This window comes from Bombina bombina, chromosome 1 (genome assembly GCF_027579735.1).
Source record: "Bombina bombina isolate aBomBom1 chromosome 1, aBomBom1.pri, whole genome shotgun sequence".
In the NCBI taxonomy this organism is placed as follows: Eukaryota; Metazoa; Chordata; class Amphibia; order Anura; family Bombinatoridae; genus Bombina; species Bombina bombina.
Window position 1 is genome coordinate 1,019,101,506 of NC_069499.1, and position 18,877 is coordinate 1,019,120,382.

The 18,877-nt window shown below is 36.0% G+C and overlaps 1 protein-coding gene across 1 annotated transcript in view; it reads right to left on the reverse strand.

Moving 5' to 3' along the window:
- The window catches only part of MYBL2 (MYB proto-oncogene like 2), a 214,011-nt gene that overhangs the window by 39,617 nt on the left and 155,517 nt on the right, over positions 1–18,877 (reverse strand). The window contains exon 9 of the mRNA XM_053716325.1: positions 17,570–17,706. Coding sequence (XP_053572300.1) covers positions 17,570–17,706 — 137 coding nt within the window. The remainder of the gene's footprint in view (positions 1–17,569; positions 17,707–18,877) is intronic.

Consider the following 18,877-nt stretch of genomic DNA (forward strand, 5'->3'; position numbering starts at 1 on the left):
AAATAAAGGACAGCCAATTCCGCTGAAAATAATCCACACCCAAAACAAAGTTTAAATCTTATAATGAAAAAAACTGAAATTATAAGCAGAAGAATCAAACTGAAACAGCTGCCTGAAGTACTTTTCTACCAAAAACTGCTTCAGAAGAACACATCAAAATGGTAGAATTTAGTAAAAGTATGCAAAGACCACCAAGTTGCTGCTTTGCAAATCTGATCAACCGAAGCTTCATTCCTAAACGCCCAGGAAGTAGAAACTGACCTAGTAGAATGAGCTGTAATCCTTTGAGGCGGAGTTTTACCCGACTCGACATAAGCATGATGAATCAAAGATTTTAACCAAGACGCCAAAGAAATGGCAGAGGCCTTCTGACCTTTCCTAGAACCGGAAAAGATAACAAATAGACTAGAAGTCTTTCGGAAATGTTTAGTAGCTTCAACATAATATTTCAAAGCTCTAACTACATCCAAAGAATGCAATGATCTCTCCTTAGAATTCTTAGGATTAGGACACAATGAGGGAACCACAATTTCTCTACTAATGTTGTTAGAATTCACAACCTTAGGTAAAAATTCAAAAGAAGTTCGCAACACCGCCTTATCCTGATGAAAAATCAGAAATGGAGACTCACAAGAAAGAGCAGATAATTCAGAAACTCTTCTAGCAGACGAGATGGCCAAAAGAAACAAAACTTTCCAAGAAAGTAATTTAATGTCCAGCGAATGCATAGGTTCAAACGGAGGAGCTTGAAGAGCCCCCAGAACCAAATTCAAACTCCAAGGAGGAGAAATTGATTTAATAACAGGTTTTATACGAACCAAAGCTTGTACAAAACAATGAATATCAGGAAGACTAGCAATCTTTCTGTGAAAAACAGAAAGAGCAGAGATTTGTCCTTTCAAGGAACTTGCAGACAAACCTTTATCCAAACCATCCTGAAGAAACTGTAAAATTCTAGGTATTCTAAAAGAACGCCAAGAAAAATGATGAGAACACCAAGAAATGTAAGCCTTCCAGACTCGATAATATATCTTCCTAGATACAGATTTACGAGCCTGTAACATAGTATTAATCAGAGTCAGAGAAACCTCTATGACTGAGAATCAAGCGTTCAATCTCCATACCTTCAAATTTAAGGATCTGAGATCCTGATGGAAAAAAGGACCTTGCGAAAGAAGGTCTGGTCTTAACGGAAGAGTCCACGGTTGGCAAGTGGCCATCCGGACAAGATCCGCATACCAAAACCTGTGAGGCCATGCTGGAGCCACCAGCAGAACAAACGAGCACTCCTTTAGAATCTTGGAAATCACTCTTGGAAGAAGAACTAGAGGCGGAAAGATATAGGCAGGATGATACTTCCAAGGAAGTGACAATGCATCCACTGCCTCTGCCTGAGGATCCCTGGATCTGGACAGATACTTGGAAGCTTCTTGTTTAGATGAGAAGCCATCAGATCTATTTCTGGAAGTCCCCACATTTGAACAATCTGAAGAAATACCTCTGGGTGAAGAGACCATTCGCCCGGATGTAACGTTTGGCGACTGAGATAATCCGCTTCCCAATTGTCTATACCTGGGATATGAACCGCAGAAATTAGACAGGAGCTGGATTCCGCCCATACCAGTATTCGAGATACTTCTTTCATAGCCAGAGGACTGTAAATTTTAAGGTAAGAAAAAAAATTGATTATTCAAATGCATTATCCCAAATAATGAAACTGTATGAAATAAGGAATATTGAACATCCTGAAACAAGACAAATAAATGTTTAAACACAAATATTTAGAACTTTATATAAAAGTGCCCAACCATAGCTTAGAGTGTCACAAAAATAAGACTTACTTACCCCAGGACACTCATCTACATGTAGTAGAAAGCCAAACCAGTACTGAAACGAGAATCAGTAGAGGTAATGGTATATATAAGAGTATATCGTCGATCTGAAAAGGGAGGTAAGAGATGAATCTCTACGACCGATAACAGAGAACCTATGAAATAGACCCCGTAGAAGGAGATCATTGAATTCAAATAGGCAATACTCTCTTCACATCCCTCTGACATTCACTGCACGCTGAGAGGAAAACCGGGCTCCAACCTGCTGCGGAGTGCATATCAACGTAGAATCTAGCACAAACTTACTTCACCACCTCCACGGGAGGCAAAGTTTGTAAAACTGAATTGTGGGTGTGGTGAGGGGTGTATTTATAGGCATTTTGAGGTTTGGGAAACTTTGCCCCTCCTGGTAGGAATGTATATCCCATACGTCACTAGCTCATGGACTCTTGCTAATTACATGAAAGAAAGAGGCCCCTTGAACTATACGACGGTGATCTAACCATCAAGTCAGAGAGAGTCGAACGTTGGGATTGAAGGATATTAATTGTGATATCCTTATATAATCCCTGCACCATTGATTCAGCATACAAAGCTTAAGAGGTCTCATATGAAAACGAGCAATGGGGATCGTGTCCGATGCTGCAGTCATGAGACCCAAAACTTCAATGCACAGTCACTGAAGGGAATGATTGATACTGAAGGTTTCAACAAGCTGAAACCAAATTTTATTTGTCTCTTGTCAGAGACCGAGTCATGGACACTGAATCTATCTGGAAACCTAAAAAGGTGACCCTTGTCTGAGGAATCCAGGAACTTTTTGGTAAATTGATCCTCCAACCATGTCTTTGAATAAACACTAGTTGATTCGTGTGAGATTCGGCAGAATGTGAAGACTGAGCTAGTACCAAAATATTGTCCAAATAAGGAAACACCGCAATACCCTGTTCTCTGATTAGAGAAAGTAGGGCACCGAGAACCTTTGAAAAAAATTCTTGGAGCTGTCCGCTAGGCCAAATCAAAGGTCAAATTGGTAATGCTTTTCTAGAAAAGAGAAACTCAGAAACCGATAGTGGTCTGGATGAATCGTAATATGAAGATATGCATCCTGTAAGTCTATCGTGGACATATTAAAATGACCTTGCTGAACAAAAGGCAGAATAGTCCTTTGTCACCATTTTGAAAGTTGGCACTTTTACAAAACGATTCAAAATTTTCAGATCCAGAACTGGCCTGAATGAATTTTCTTTTTTGGGACAATGAATAGATTTGAATAAAACCCCAGACCCTGTTCATGAAGCAGAACTGGTATGATTACCCCTGAAAGCTCTAGATCTGAAAACACACTTCAGAAAAGCCTGAGCCTTCACTGGATTTGCTGGAATGTGTGAGAAAAAAAAAAATCTTCTCACAGGTCGTCTTACTCTGAAACCTATTCGATACCCTTGAGACAATACTCAATCCATTGATTTTGGACAGAATCTGCCCAAATGTTGTGGAGAAATTTTAATCTGCCCCCCACCAGCTGAGCTGGAATGAGGGCAGCACCTTCATGCGGACTTGGGGGCTGGCTTTGATTTCTTAAAAGGCTTGGATTTATTCCATCTTGAAGGTTTCCAATTGGAACCAGATTCTTTGGGGGAAATATTGGCTTTCTGTTCCTTATTCTGTCAAAAAGAATGGAAACTACTAGAAGCTTTAGATTTACCCTTAGATCTTTTATCCTGAGGTAAGAAAAAACTCCCTTCCCCGCAGTGACAGTTGAAATAATTGAATCCAACTGAGAACTAAATAAATTGTTACCTTGGAAAGAAAGAGATAGTAATCTAGACTTAGATACCATGTCAGCAATACAATATTTGAGCAACAAAGCTCTTCTAGCTAAAATAGCTAAAGACAGATTTAACATCAATATTGATGAAATAGTATCACAGATAAAATGATTAGCATGTTGAAGCAAGCTAACAATGCTAAACAAATCAGGATCTGTTTCTTGTTGCGCTAAGCTTTCCAACCAAAAAGTTGATGCAGCTGCAACAGCAGCCATGGATATAGCAGGCCTAAGAACGTAGCCAGAAAATAAATAAGCTTTCCTTAGATAAGATTCAAATTTCCTATCTAAAGGGTCCTTAAAAGAAGTACTATTTTCCATAGAAATCGAAGTACGTTTGGCAAGAGTAGAAATAACACAGAAAATAGGATATATAGGAGCGCCACTGGCTAAGATATACCACAGGAGTCAAAATATTAAAATCGAATATTTGTACAAGTATTTAATAAAATCTGCGTAGATAAAAAATAACAAAAATTGACAAAAATTAACAAAAATTAACAAATAATGAGATCAGAATATTAGACCGAACTGATGAACTCACTAGAGTACAAATTCTAGGGATAATATCCCTTTGATTCCTACTGCATGGATATAATCCAAAAATGAATTGGTACAGCTCATATGTTTAAAAATGAGATCGTGAAACGTATGTGTCAATATAACCATAAAAAAAAAAAAAAAAAATGAATTCAAATATAGAAAAATGAAAGGAAATATAATTGTGAAAAAATCCAATAAAGGATTAGTTTCTTAGTGAAAGACCCATGTTATGAGTCTAAAAATAAATTTCCTTTATCAAATTTGAATAGATAGTGATAAAAAATATATATATATATAAGAACAAATCAAATCTTTGTGATATATAATACTCCTGTGTATAATGTGCAATAATATAATACAATAAAAAATGAGTGAGTTAATGCAATACAATCAAAATTAAGTGGGTTTAACCATTTGTAAACCTAAAGCTCAACTAAGCTGGTACCAGCTATAATTCAATTAGCTTTGGGACACACCGGTCCGTTCTAATAATAAAACTTTCCAATAATTGATCATGATTATTGATTGATAATTGATCATGATTATTTTTAGACTCATAACATGGGTCTTTCACTAAGAAACTAATCCTTTATTGGATTTTTTCACAATTATATTTCCTTTCATTTTTCTATATTTGAATTCATTTTTTTTTTTTTTTTTATGGTTATATTGACACATACGTTTCATGATCTCATTTTTAAACATATGAGCTGTACCAATTCATTTTTGGATTATATCCATGCAGTAGGAATCAAAGGGATATTATCCCTAGAATTTGTACTCTAGTGAGTTCATCAGTTCGGTCTAATATTCTGATCTCATTATTTGTTAATTTTTGTTAATTTTTGTCAATTTTTGTCAATTTTTGTTATTTTTTATCTACGCAGATTTTATTAAATACTTGTACAAATATTCGATTTTAATATTTTGACTCCTGTGGTATATCTTAGCCAGTGGCGCTCCTATATATCCTATTTTCTGTGTTCTGTTTCTTAGACCTATTTAGGGGGTCTTTATTATAGTGAGCAGATATCAGTCCTAGGCGCTGGTTACTTATTTTTATATATAATTGTTGTGTCTTTATCTAAACAAGTAACAGCAGCCGGACACAGGAGTCGAATTTTTTGGGGAATTTTTTTAAATAATTTTTAGGAATTTTTTGGAAAATTTTTAAAAAAAAATTTGGAATTTTATGGAATTTTTTGGAAATTTATAAAGTTTGTTGAAAATTTGTTGAAGTAATTATTTGTAGAAAATTTTTTGTAATAATTTCGTGAAGGAATTTTTAAAGCAATTTTTGGAACAACTGTTTTTAGTAACTTTTAGAAGTAACCTTTTAATTGTTTGAAGTAATCTTTGAAGCAATTGCTTGAAGTATATTAACTCTTTATTTTTTCGAAGTTAATTTTTTATAATTAATTTTTTATAATCAATTTTTTAAAATACTTTTTAGAAACAATCTGATATATATCAAATATCTGCTAATCTATTTAAAAAATGGAAACTTCTCTCTCCATCAGAAATCTAAGAGCCGATGTGAGCTCTGATATAAATATAGCCCTGAATAGGGATAACGCTACAGGCACAAATATTGTAACCGATATTAATACCATTTTCAAGAATTTAGAAAAGTTATTGGTATCTGAGACCAAGTATAAAATTGAGATTTCCTTTTTGAAAAAATGCCTTGAATTGAATATTGTACCTAAAGGTTTGATGATAAACAAAGATTGCTCATTCAATACCAACTCGAAAGAGTTCACTGATAATTGGAATAAAGTTATTACTGAGGCTTCACAAGATTTAATGAGACTTATTATCAAATACAGAGAGCTGTTATTAACTCAATTAGATTCTGAAATATCGATTGAAGAAAAGAATATGGAATTATATAAAGACTCCCAGACTTAAGGAGAAACAAGAACATCTTTATTCTAAAATAAACAAACTTAAAGATGACACCATTGCTAAAAAAACCAAGAAAATCAATAGGGACCTCAATGCAATTCAAGAGAATTCTGAAAACCCTGAAAACAACGGGAACGATCCAATGCTAATTGAATCAGTGATAACAACTAATTCAACAAAGGCTTCAATCAAAGAAAATTGGATAGAGACTTATCCCAAAGAAGGTCACTTAAATAGACCTATCAACAACATACGAGGACCAAGAGCCCATAGAAATATGACAAACAGCTCCTCCTACAGACCACAATTAAGAAGATCATATGATGATAATAATCAAGACTACCAACAAAGAGAAAATCCAAATATGGGATATCAAAGACCCTATGTGAATAATAGAAACTATAGAGGTTTTAATACACATGGAGGAAATTGGTACAACAATTCCCGTCACCATTATAGGTCTTATGGGAACTATGAGCCTTACAACACATCTCAATACCAATCAAGAAGAAATTACCAATCATCAAGTTGGAATAATGGGTATAACCACAGATTTCACCAGCCATTTATGAATAAAGAAAATCATGGACAGTTCCTACAAAGGTATGGCAATTCAGACTTTGATCAACAACATCGACCAAGAGACCTACACAGCGAATATCAATACAGTGACCAGATGATGAACCACCCTCCCCAAAGAAACTACAGGGGACCACACCAAGATTGGAGAAACAACACCATTGAGGTAACCAACAGATTTTCCCCCCTGGCAACTCCTAATATAAGAAGACCAACGGATACACCTAGAGATGATAATTATGCAGCATCCACTTCCAGCACTCCTTTTTTAGAGGTGGGCCGGAACGACCCCCCAGTGTTGGAACAAAGAGGGAAAAGGAAGCAGATTGCATTGGAAGATGTGGATACCCCGTAAAAAGAAGACACACAGGGGACGAAGGTCGGGATCTAGATATAAGAACAGACCCTATCTGGTCAAAACAACATCAGAAACACTAGAAATTGGACAAGCCACAGATGAAAAAGAGAAAAATAAGGATAGAAAAGGAGATGTCAAAGGAATCTTCAATCTGAGTAACATCAATTTGGAAAGTGAAGAAAAAGAATTGTTGGGGTTAGGTCTTTCATATGCTCCATCCAGAAGATTGGACAAGTTCCAAACATATCTAAATACGAAGGAGTTTATAAGAAAACTCACATTAAAGAGATATTTCTTAAAGTCACCAATAGAGAGAGGTGCCTTTACCCCAGGAATTACCACAACAGAGGATCAATTGCAACACTCTGATCTTAAACCGAAGTCCCATTTCTACCCCACCCACTGTAAAGGACCGGCTATCGAAGCATTCGAAACAATGGTATGCAATGACATAAAGAAATTAAAAACAAACAAGGCATATAAAAGAAATCTCAGTGCCCAACAATTCAACACCATATCTAAATTAGAAAAGAGCCACGACTGTCATTAAATCAGCCGACAAAGGTGGGGGGATCGTGATAATGAACAAGACGGACTACAAGAAAGAATCTGGAAGAATTTTAAGAGACAAAGCTACCTATGAAATTTTGAAAGCCAACCCAACTAATGAATACAAAAGAACCCTCGACGATCTACTCACTGAAGCTAACGAATTGGGTATCCTCAACAATAATGAATTTCGTTATTTAAGCGTGAAACATCCCAAGATCCCAGTACTCTATCACCTGCCTAAAATTCATAAGAACTTAGCCAACCCACCCGGACGGCCAATAATATCAGGCATAGGATCGGTGTCGAGCAATTTATCTGAATATATAGATAAAAAATATCAGGCATAGGATCGGTGTCGAGCAATTTATCTGAATATATAGATAAAAAACTTCAACCTTACGTTAGATCACTACCATCATATCTAAGGGACTCCACCGAAGTATTGAATATACTAAAAGACATGGAATGGGATGAAAGCTATATCCTAATCACTAGTGATGTAACATCACTATACACCTCAATTCCACATGAGAAAGGATTAGAGTCTATTAGTCACTTCCTAGATAAAGATGACAGTATGCCACAACCCCAAAAGAGGTTCATACTGGACGGAATAGAATATATCCTTCAACATAATTATTTTTATTGCGATAATGTATTCTATCGACAAGTGTGTGGGACAGCCATGGGGACCAGGTTCGCGCCTAGCTACGCCAATCTCTATATGGGAAGATGGGAAACTATTTTCTGGGATTCCTGTCCGGCGGGCGCGGACCTGGTCCTATATAAAAGGTATATAGATAACCTCCTAATCATCTGGAAGGGGAGTGAAGAAGATCTAAGACACACACTAGACGTAATGAATCTGAACCAGTCCAATTTGAGATTTACTAACACCATCAGCAAAGATCACATCACCTTTCTAGATCTGGACATAAAAGTGATAAAGGGAAGAATTGTAACATCCACCCACTTCAAGGAAGTAGATTCTAACAATTATATCCATCACACAAGCTGCCATCATAGGAAATGGATATCGAATATCCCGAAAGGACAACTGTTACGAATCCGAAAAAATTGCTCAAGTGAAGAAATGTGGACCAAGCAATCATCAATGCTAAAAACCAGATTCTTGGAAAGAGGATATGATGAATCCTTTGTAGATAAGACCATCACAGAAGTGAACAACATAAAAAGAGATTCTCTTCTCACATACAAGGTGAAACCAACTAAAGACAAGTTTGAAGGCCTGAAAATTCCTTTTATAACCCAATATGGTGAAAGAAAAAAGGTAATTGAAGACATAATCAAGAGACACTGGCATATACTCAGAAATGACGATATTATAGGCGAACATCTAACAGAACAACCCAATTTTGTCTATAGAAAGGCCAACAATCTAAAATAAAAAAATAAAGCTAAAAATTCTTTAGACATTATGGGCAAAAAATTATGCGGTTTCTATCCATGCCACTGTTGTAAAGCATGCTCACATGGAATAAAAACCAGCACGATCAAGTCTAAAGTATCAAATGAAGTCTTTCACATAAAACTATAAGATGTACTGACCATTCTGTAATATATTTGGTCGAGTGTGGGTGTGGCCTGCAGTATGTGGGCCAGACCTCTAGAAAACTGAGAGACCGAATCCGTGAACATCTGCTACAGATCAAATGGAAGAAGGTTGATCTACCACTCTATAAACACTTCAAAGAAGTACATGGTGGGAGTGATAAAAGCTTGAAATACATGGGAATATGCAAAGTGAACAAAGATTGGAAAGGAGGAGATATGGAATCAAAACTATTGAAAACAGAATCAAAATGGATTTTTAACCTAGACTGTATCCATCCAAAAGGTCTCAATGCTGACTTTGAGATCGTCCACCTCTTCTAATAAACCAATCTCTCTCATTTATTTCTTGAACCTCAGTTTAAACTTAATTTGAATTCAGCAAAAGCAATCCACATTGGGCAATCTAAAGAAATTTATAGGTCCCAGCATCCTCTTTAAGATCTAAAAGAAATCTACAGGTCTCAGTATAAAATACATCTGATTATCCAACAACAAAGAAAAGATGTCTAAAATGAGGTTCACGAAATCTAGACATATGTTCCCTAATCTAATGTTAAAGTCAATTGGAGTTTATCAAAAGCAATCCATATTGAGCAATCCAAAGAAATTAATAGGTCTCAGTATCTTCTTTGAGATAAAATACACCAGATCACCTAATAACAAAGAAAAAGATATTGTCGAACTGCCAAATAACGGTAGTAAAAAATACCTAATGAAAGTATCATGCACCAATCCAGCATTGGATTAGGGAGTTTAAGTCTAGATCAAAATACATTGAAAGTTAAATACAAAGAACATCTTTAAACCCATCTAAGATTACTAAATTTTTGTAATTTTTTGTAATCTTATAAATTTTTTTTAGTAATTTTTTAAAATATTCACTTCACTTATTTATTGTCTGAATTTTATATAACAATTTTTCTTATGTTCATTTCAATTGGTATTTAAGTTTATCATATATGAGATACTGAATAATACAACAAGAAATAGAGTTATTATTGTCATGGAAATAAATGTACATGATAAATATTGTAAGTCCTGGATATATTAGCCCGATATCAGTCAAAATTTGCCCTTTTCCAAAATGGTTTCTTTAAACCGGAAGAACCGCACATATTGATATCCGGTCTAGCCGAAAATTTGTTGTTCCTTCTTGCCCGTTCGTAAAATGGTTCCGCGAAACCGGAAGTGGTAAAAAACCGGAAGTACCTAGTACATAGACATCCGGTTGTTGAGCGGAAGTGAGATATAGTGGTAACAAACAAACTGGCAATATCGGACTCGATTTTTGGCGGGATTTTCTTGGCGCAATTTTTTTGGCGCAATTGTGAAAAACGCCCAATACAAAAATATAAAAGGTCAGCATTGATTAAGCCTCCACATGTCTTGAAAAAGGCCCCATTCAGAGGGCCGAAACGCGTAGACGACTATCCGAAAACCAAGATTGAGAGGCTAATCATATCCAGGACCGGGCTTTGAATGGTAAGACTATTTTCAATAGTCCATACCCTAAAAGCACATTTGTTTAGTGCACTTTTTTCTTTTTTCTTTTAGGTTTTTATATATACCTCTATCTAAGGATTAGGACTTTGGACTTCAATATACTCAAGGACTTTACTCAAATTAGACTTTTAAGGAAGGAATTACTACTTACATTTCATCAGGATTTGATAGATTTTGGACATTTTTTTCATCTGTCTTTTATATATTTTTTATATTATTATTCTTCTTTCATTCAATCGTTTATAATGATGACATAAATGTTATAATTGTTTATTATTTGATTGTTTTATAAATTGTCACACGATATGATTTTATAACCAGATATATATCAATTATTGGAAAGTTTTATTATTAGAACGGACCGGTGTGTCCCAAAGCTAATTGAATTATAGCTGGTACCAGCTTAGTTGAGCTTTAGGTTTACAAATGGTTAAACCCACTTAATTTTGATTGTATTGCATTAACTCACTCATTTTTGATTGTATTATATTATTGCACATTATACACAGGAGTATTATATATCACAAAGATTTGATTTGTTCATATATATATATATATATATATATATATATATATATATATATATATATATATATATATATATATATATATATATATATATATATATATATTTTATCACTATCTATTCAAATTTGATAAAGGAAATTTATTTTTAGACTCATAACATGGGTCTTTCACTAAGAAACTAATCCTTTATTGGATTTTTTCACAATTATATTTCCTTTCATTTTTCTATATTTGAATTCATTTTTTTTTTTTTTTTTTTTTTTATGGTTATATTGACACATACGTTTCACGATCTCATTTTTAAACATATGAGCTGTACCAATTCATTTTTGGATTATATCCATGCAGTAGGAATCAAAGGGATATTATCCCTAGAATTTGTACTCTAGTGAGTTCATCAGTTCGGTCTAATATTCTGATCTCATTATTTGTTAATTTTTGTTAATTTTTGTCAATTTTTGTCAATTTTTGTTATTTTTTATCTACGCAGATTTTATTAAATACTTGTACAAATATTCGATTTTAATATTTTGACTCCTGTGGTATATCTTAGCCAGTGGCGCTCCTATATATCCTATTTTCTGTGTTCTGTTTCTTAGACCTATTTAGGGGGTCTTTATTATAGTGAGCAGATATCAGTCCTAGGCGCTGGTTACTTATTTTTATATATAAGAGTAGAAATAACCTCATCAACTTTGGGGATTTTTTCCCAAAACTCTAACCTAACTGCTGGCAAAGGATACAACTTTTTAAACCTAGAAGAAGGAATAAAAGTACCACCAGGCCTATTCCATTCCTTTGAAATCATATCAGAAATAGCATCAGGAACTGGAAAAACCTCTGGGGTAACCACAGGAGGTTTATAAACAGATTTTAAACTTTTACTAGTTTTAATATCAAGAGGACTAGTTTCCTCAATATCCAAAGTAATCAACACCTTAACAAGGAACAAATATACAGGTGGCCCTCGTTTTACAACGGTTCAATTTACACCGTTTCAGAACAACAACTTTTTTTTCCAGTCATGTGACTACTATTGAAAAGCATTGAGCAGTGCATTTATTAAAATAGCCAGTAGGTGGAGCTGTCCGCTTGTGTTGCAGCAAAGCTAAGCAAACTGAAATTAATCAGTTTAACCAGACCTGAGCTATCGAGCAGATTTCAAAGGAACAAGATTTTCCTATCTATAAATCAGTCCAGATTTGAATGCATAGAAAGAACTGTTTGCAGAAAAATGCAAGTGAAGTCTGTGTTGTGGGATTATTTTATTAGGTTTATAATGCTGTTTAGCAAATGTTTTTGTTCATTTAACTTAGTTTAATTATATATTCTGTGTTGTGTAATTATTTTATTAGGTTTATAATGCTGTTTAGCAAATGTTTTTGTTCATTTAACTTAGTTTAATTATATATTCTGTGTTGTGTAATTATTTTATTAGGTTTATAATGCTGTTTAGCAAATGTTTTTGTTCATTTAACTTAGTTTAATTATATATTCTGTGTTGTGTAATTATTTTATTAGGTTTATAATGCTGTTTAGCATTTAAAGTCTTCATTTTAAAGCTTTAAAAATAATGTATTAGGTGTTACTTATGCCAATTTTGAGAGGGGCCTGGAACCTAACTCCCTCACTTCCCATTGACTTACATTATAAACTGGGTTTCAATTTACAACGGTTTCAATTTACAACCATTCCTTCTGGAACCTAACCCCGGCGTAAACTGAGGGCTACCTGTATTGCATCTTAAAGAGATAAGTAGATTTGTCAGTGTCAATATCTGAGGTAGGATCTTCTAAACCAGATAGATCCTCATCAGAGGATAATTCAGTATGTTGTCGGTCATTTGAATATTCATCAACTTTATGAGAAGTTTTAAAAGGCCTTTAACATTTTATTAGAAGGTGGGATAGCAGACAAAGCCTTCTGAATTGCATCAGCAATAAAATCTTTTATATTCACAGGGATATCATGTACATTAGATGTTGAAGGAACAACAGGCATTGTACTAGTACTGATGAATACATTCTCTGCATGTAAAAGCTCATGACAACTGTTACATACTACAGCTGGAGATATAATCTCCGCTAACTTACAACAGATACACTTAGCTTTGGTAGAACTGTTATCAGGCAGCAGGGTTCCAACAGTGGTTTCTGAGACAGGATCAGATTGAGACATCTTGCAAATGTAAGAAAAAAACAGCATATAAAACAAAATTATCTATTTCCTTATATGGCAGTTTCAGGAATGGGAAAAAAATGCAAACAGCATAGCCCTCTGAGCTTTAAAAAAAGGCAAGAGGCATAAAGGAAGTGGGGTTAAATAATTAAATTATTTGGCGCCAAGTATGACGCACAAAGCAAAATTAATTAACCTCCGGAAATGACGCAACTTGCGTCATGGCAGACACAACCTTGTGCAAGGAAACCTGGCGTCAACTAAGACGCCAGAAATGATGAATTTGCGTCACCGAATGTACCTTTGCGCCAAAAAAAATGCTCACACCAAGAATGACGCAATATCAGCATTGTTCAACCTCGCGAGCCTAATTTTGCCTGCGAAAATGAACGAAAAAGCAATCAATTTAAAGAAAAGACTATACCCCAGGTAAGAAAAAATAACTTCCTAAATAGGTTTCCCAATTTTGAAACAGTACAATACATATATATAAAACTTTATATTAATACATAAAGTGCCAAACCATAGCTGAGTGTGTCTTAAGTAATGAAAACATGCTTACCGAAAGACACCCATCCATATATAGCAGATAGCCAAACCAGTATTGAAAAACTATCAGCAGAGGTAATGGTAGAGTATATCGTCTATCTGAAAAGGGAGGTAGGAGATGAATCCCTACAACTGATCAGAGAACCTTTGAAAAGATTTCCCGTGAGGAAAACCATAAAAACTTAAAGGCGATTACTCCCTTCACAGCCCTCTGACAAACATTGTACTCAGAGTAATTGGGCTTCAGAATGCTTAGAAGCGCTTAGAGAAAATCATAGAACTCAAGCACAAACTTACTTCACCACCTCCATAGGAGGCAAAGTCTGTAAAACTGAATTGTGGGTGTGGTGAAGGGTGTATTTATAGGCATTTTGAGGTTTGGGAAACTTTGCCCCTCCTGGTAGGATTGTATATCCCATACGTCACTAGCTCATGGACTCTTGCCAATTACATGAAAAACATCTAGTACTCATTTGAAGTTCAGACAGTGCTATTGCATTGTCTTTATCGTGAATTTGTTGATTGTGCAAATCTACTGTATTTACTGGCCCTTTAAGAGAAATGGCCAACAGGCCCTTCTCTAGACCATTCTGAAGAAACTGAAGGATACAAGGAGTCCAAACCTTATGCCAAAGAAAGCCATGCTCGGCGCACCATGACAAGTCCTCCACACCTTAAGGTCTGGTAACTAGCTTAAGAGCCTGGACCAGAGCATCAAATCACCACATCAGAGAATCCTCTCAGACAAAACTATAAAGTTCAATCTCCATGCAGCCTCAGAGAATCAAGATTTTTGACCCTGAGCTCGAAGGTCCAGTCTCTGAGGCATACTACACTCTATGCTTGAGGCACTGAAATAAGTCCCATAGATACCAAATCATAAACATCGTAGGAAAGCTGTTCTTTTTTCCCTGTTTTACCTGAAATCTTTGATAGGAGGTACCTGCCCTTAGAGTGCGAGATTGGAAACCTATTTTGTATTCCTGAGATATAATTTCCAGAACCCAAGGATTCTGAATAGAACAAGCATAAACTTCTTGAAACCGAGATAATCCGCCTCCTACCTGAGCTCAGGTCGGAGGCCGACCTTTCATGCTGACTTGGCGTCGGTTTCTAAATCCAGGTTACTGCCCAAGAAATAATGTCCGCTGACAAGGACTTTAGCCAGAGAGCTCTCCTAACTAGCACAGCGAAGCCTAAAGATCTTGGCATTGAGATGAATGATTTGGACAATGGCAACACAAATGAAGGAATTTGGATAAGGCGTCACACCAAAAAAGTGGCAGCCCCAGATACTGCGGCAATTTCTACGGCAAGTTGAAAAAGCAAGCCTAACTTCCAGTCCATAGGGTCCTTAAAAGATATGCTATTCTCCAGAGGGATAGAAGTAAATTTAATGAGGGAGGAGATGGCACTGTCCACATTAGGGAAAGTATTCCACACTTTAAAGTGGCTATCCGGAACAGGAAACATTTTCTTAAAGCTTGGAGAAGGAGAAAAAGGAACAGTAGGTTTTTCCACTCCTTGGTAATGTTTGACACAAATGAAGGTACTGGGGAGACCTCAGGGGTTTTCAACTTAGGTTTAAAACACCATATTCCAACTTATGTACCTGAGGGTTTAGACTCAGGTACACCTAGTGTGCTTAAAACCTCTAAGTAAATATCTTTGGTGTCAAATTTTAAATCTAAAATATCCTCAGAATCCAGAGGCGTTAGAGGATGAAGTTCTCCTTCAGAACTAGCCGAGGAATCGTCAACTTCAGAAAGCTGCATTTGGTTAACCGCTGCAGCACCCTGCTGGCTCTAGATTTAGAGGAAAAGTATTTAATCTTCCTCTTCAGTTTACCTGTAACTGTCAGATTGTAACTGGGCTGCAAAATCACGAGGAAAGGGAGACTGAATTTGAGACACTGGGTCGCAGAGAACAGCATGTGCCGGACTAGGGGCCACCTTTTAGCGGTTAATTTTACTGGCATATCTGAGAGTCCACAAAACGTCCAAGGGAAGAATGAGATTGCGGGGATACCGCGGACGTCTGTATCCCAAAGCACAGATGTAAGGCATGGGCTGCATAATTGCACAGGAGAGCAAACAATATGTACCCTGCATAGCAAGCATTTATTTGACCCAAATGAAATAGGGCAATTATCATTTTGACTAGGTTCAAATCAGAATCATCCATAGCGAGTAGGAAATAGAGGCTTATTTTAATACACAAAATAGATTAATTTACTGTGTTACCCCCGCGGCAATCTTAGGTCTGCAAGCCTACTGATTATGCTCAGTCTGAGGTGTCTCGCCACCTCAGAAATCTGCCAAGCTTCACACATTACCACTCCAGCGGTGTGCCGTCTCCCACTTCTGGCTCTCACGCTGTTAGCGCACAGAGATCGGAAGAGGTGGGAGGGGAGCCAAAATTGCCTGCTGTAGGAGTTGGTGACTAGCCCACCACCGCAGGATCTATGCATAGGAAGAGCGCCTCCTGACAGTGTGCCAAAACTAACCCGGATACTGGACCCTGTATGTAATTTGCGTAACGCAGAAGTCCTGTAACACAAAGGAAAAACCGTAACTAACACTGTTTGCCTAAGTAATGGGAGGATAGCAGTATGTCCCTGCAGGAGGCATGGGAACTTACCTGTGACAGAGTAGCTAACATACACAACAACTCTACTAAGAACATGGCTTTCAAAAACTCCCCTGTCCTCTCTTGCAGGAAACTCCATCAAGGACAATAAAACTAGAATATTCAGCAGAGCACCTCTCTGCCTATCTCCATGAAATGAGGCAAATAACTACCTGGTGGCCAGGTGAAGTATTTCCCATAGGTTATAAATGAATTTTTTGGATTCTCACTGCCATTACAAGGAAACATGTATTGGCCCTTTAAATGTGATGGCTACAATGGTGATCATAAAACATTAAATAAGGCAAAAGTAATCAATGAGACAAAAGCACTAGTCTTTAAAAAGCATGTACTCATGTGATATAACAATAGCACAATTGATTAGCCAAATTAAATAAGCAAAATGTGCTAAGGATATAAGTCACAATTAAACTTTCATGGTTAAAACACAGCATGCAACTTTGAGAGACACTGATTTACTTCTCTAGATATTTTTTTGAAGGCACTACCGAGAGCTAGCTAGTGATTGGTAGCTACACATGTCAATCTCGTCATTGGCTCACCAGATGTGTTAAGCAAGGTCCCAGACTCAGGAGCTGACTATGTGCTTTAGCTCTTTTTAGAGGTTGAACAGTTATATAAAGGCACTAGTGCAATATTAAGAGGCTATAACAGAGCATTTTCTTTTTGCACTTATGTCCTTTTAATGTTTTCCTAGAATATAATTATGCAATTAGTGAGATCTTTCCTGATGTCATGATCTTGGTGGTGGTTAAAATGTAATAGCCCTTTTCACTAGTCTAAGCTAGAAACTAATGGTAAGGCACTCTGAAATATCAACCCTTTCATTTTAGCATCTAAATAAAGAGACTTCCATCAGCTGTTAACCTGACACAGAAAAAAAAAATCTAGCATGCAGAATATTTTTTTTTTTATATATATATATATATATATATATAAAACACTTATATATATTTTAGATATTTTTTTAAATTAAACACTTACGCGTTCTTCTGCCCCAGGGGCGTCTTATCCCGGTGGAGTGGAGTGGTTACCACCACTTTCTGGCTACAAACCGGCGTAGATGTCAGGGAGGGGTTTTCCAGCTCCAAAGCATCTTGTTTGGACCAGAAATTCAAGAACTAGGAAAGAAAAAAAAAAGCTGTAAACATGGGAAGGGTAGTAAATGCATGCTATTTAGATTTGCTTTAAATTTTGGCTTTATTCTCTCAGATAAAGGGGTCTAAAACGGACAAACCAAGTTCAATTTAAAGTGATAAACAGTCTGCATCAATGTTGTAATAAAACACTAAGCAGTGTGTTATACTTAAAGGGACAGTCTACTTCAGAATTTGTATTGTTTAAATAGATAATCCCTATATTACCCATAACCAACATTTATATTAATGCACGCCCTTACAATTAGTCACCAGGACAGGTATTGAGTGTATCTCCATCTGAGAAGGGTGTTGTGATCTCACTTCCACTTTACTTTGCATGTGGACAGATACCCGAGTGACTTTAGTTTAAAGTACAAAAGAACAAGGTAAGGGGGACAGAATAATTATAGGACAGGTAATTCCCATACGTTACTTCACTTAAATGAGGTCAAGAGTACAATTATTAATAATATTGACCTTATTAAAAAGGGAATTTAAACCTGTTGCAGAAACTGGACAGAGAACAAGTAACAACTAGCAAACTAATTGTAAAAAGGGTTACAATAGAGTGTGAGAAGTCTAGCTCTGCAAAAAAGGGATTTACATGACTCTGCAAGACTGGTTGAAATAAAAGGGTATATCATTCCATTGCATTCACACTGTTAAACTTTATTAGGGAATAAATAGAAGGCATCCACAAACGATCAATACTGACCCCCTCTGAGGAAGTGTTTTTAGTGAAACATGCGTCAGGGTTCCACAGGAGTAGCTTTGTCTCTCCTTTGTGTTTTAATCCTGCTTACCATGGTCTAACTTAAGTCTCTAGTATAATTACTATTCGCTACTTCAGCTCAGCAGTTCTATACTTTACGAGTACTTGTAAATTCAGCCCTCGGATTGTAAGGGCTTAGTATATATTTAAATATTAAACTGCTGGCTGATCTACTAGCATCATAATACTTCTAAGAGATATATTATTATTACCTCCTGGTTGAAGTGTTTTTAAAATGTATGTATATGAATGATCATTAGTGGATGCCTTCTATTTATTCCCTAATAAAGTTTAACAGTTTTAATGCAATGGAATGATATACCCTTTTATTTCAACCAGTCTTGCAGAGTCATGTAAATTCTTTTTTTGCAGAGCTAGACT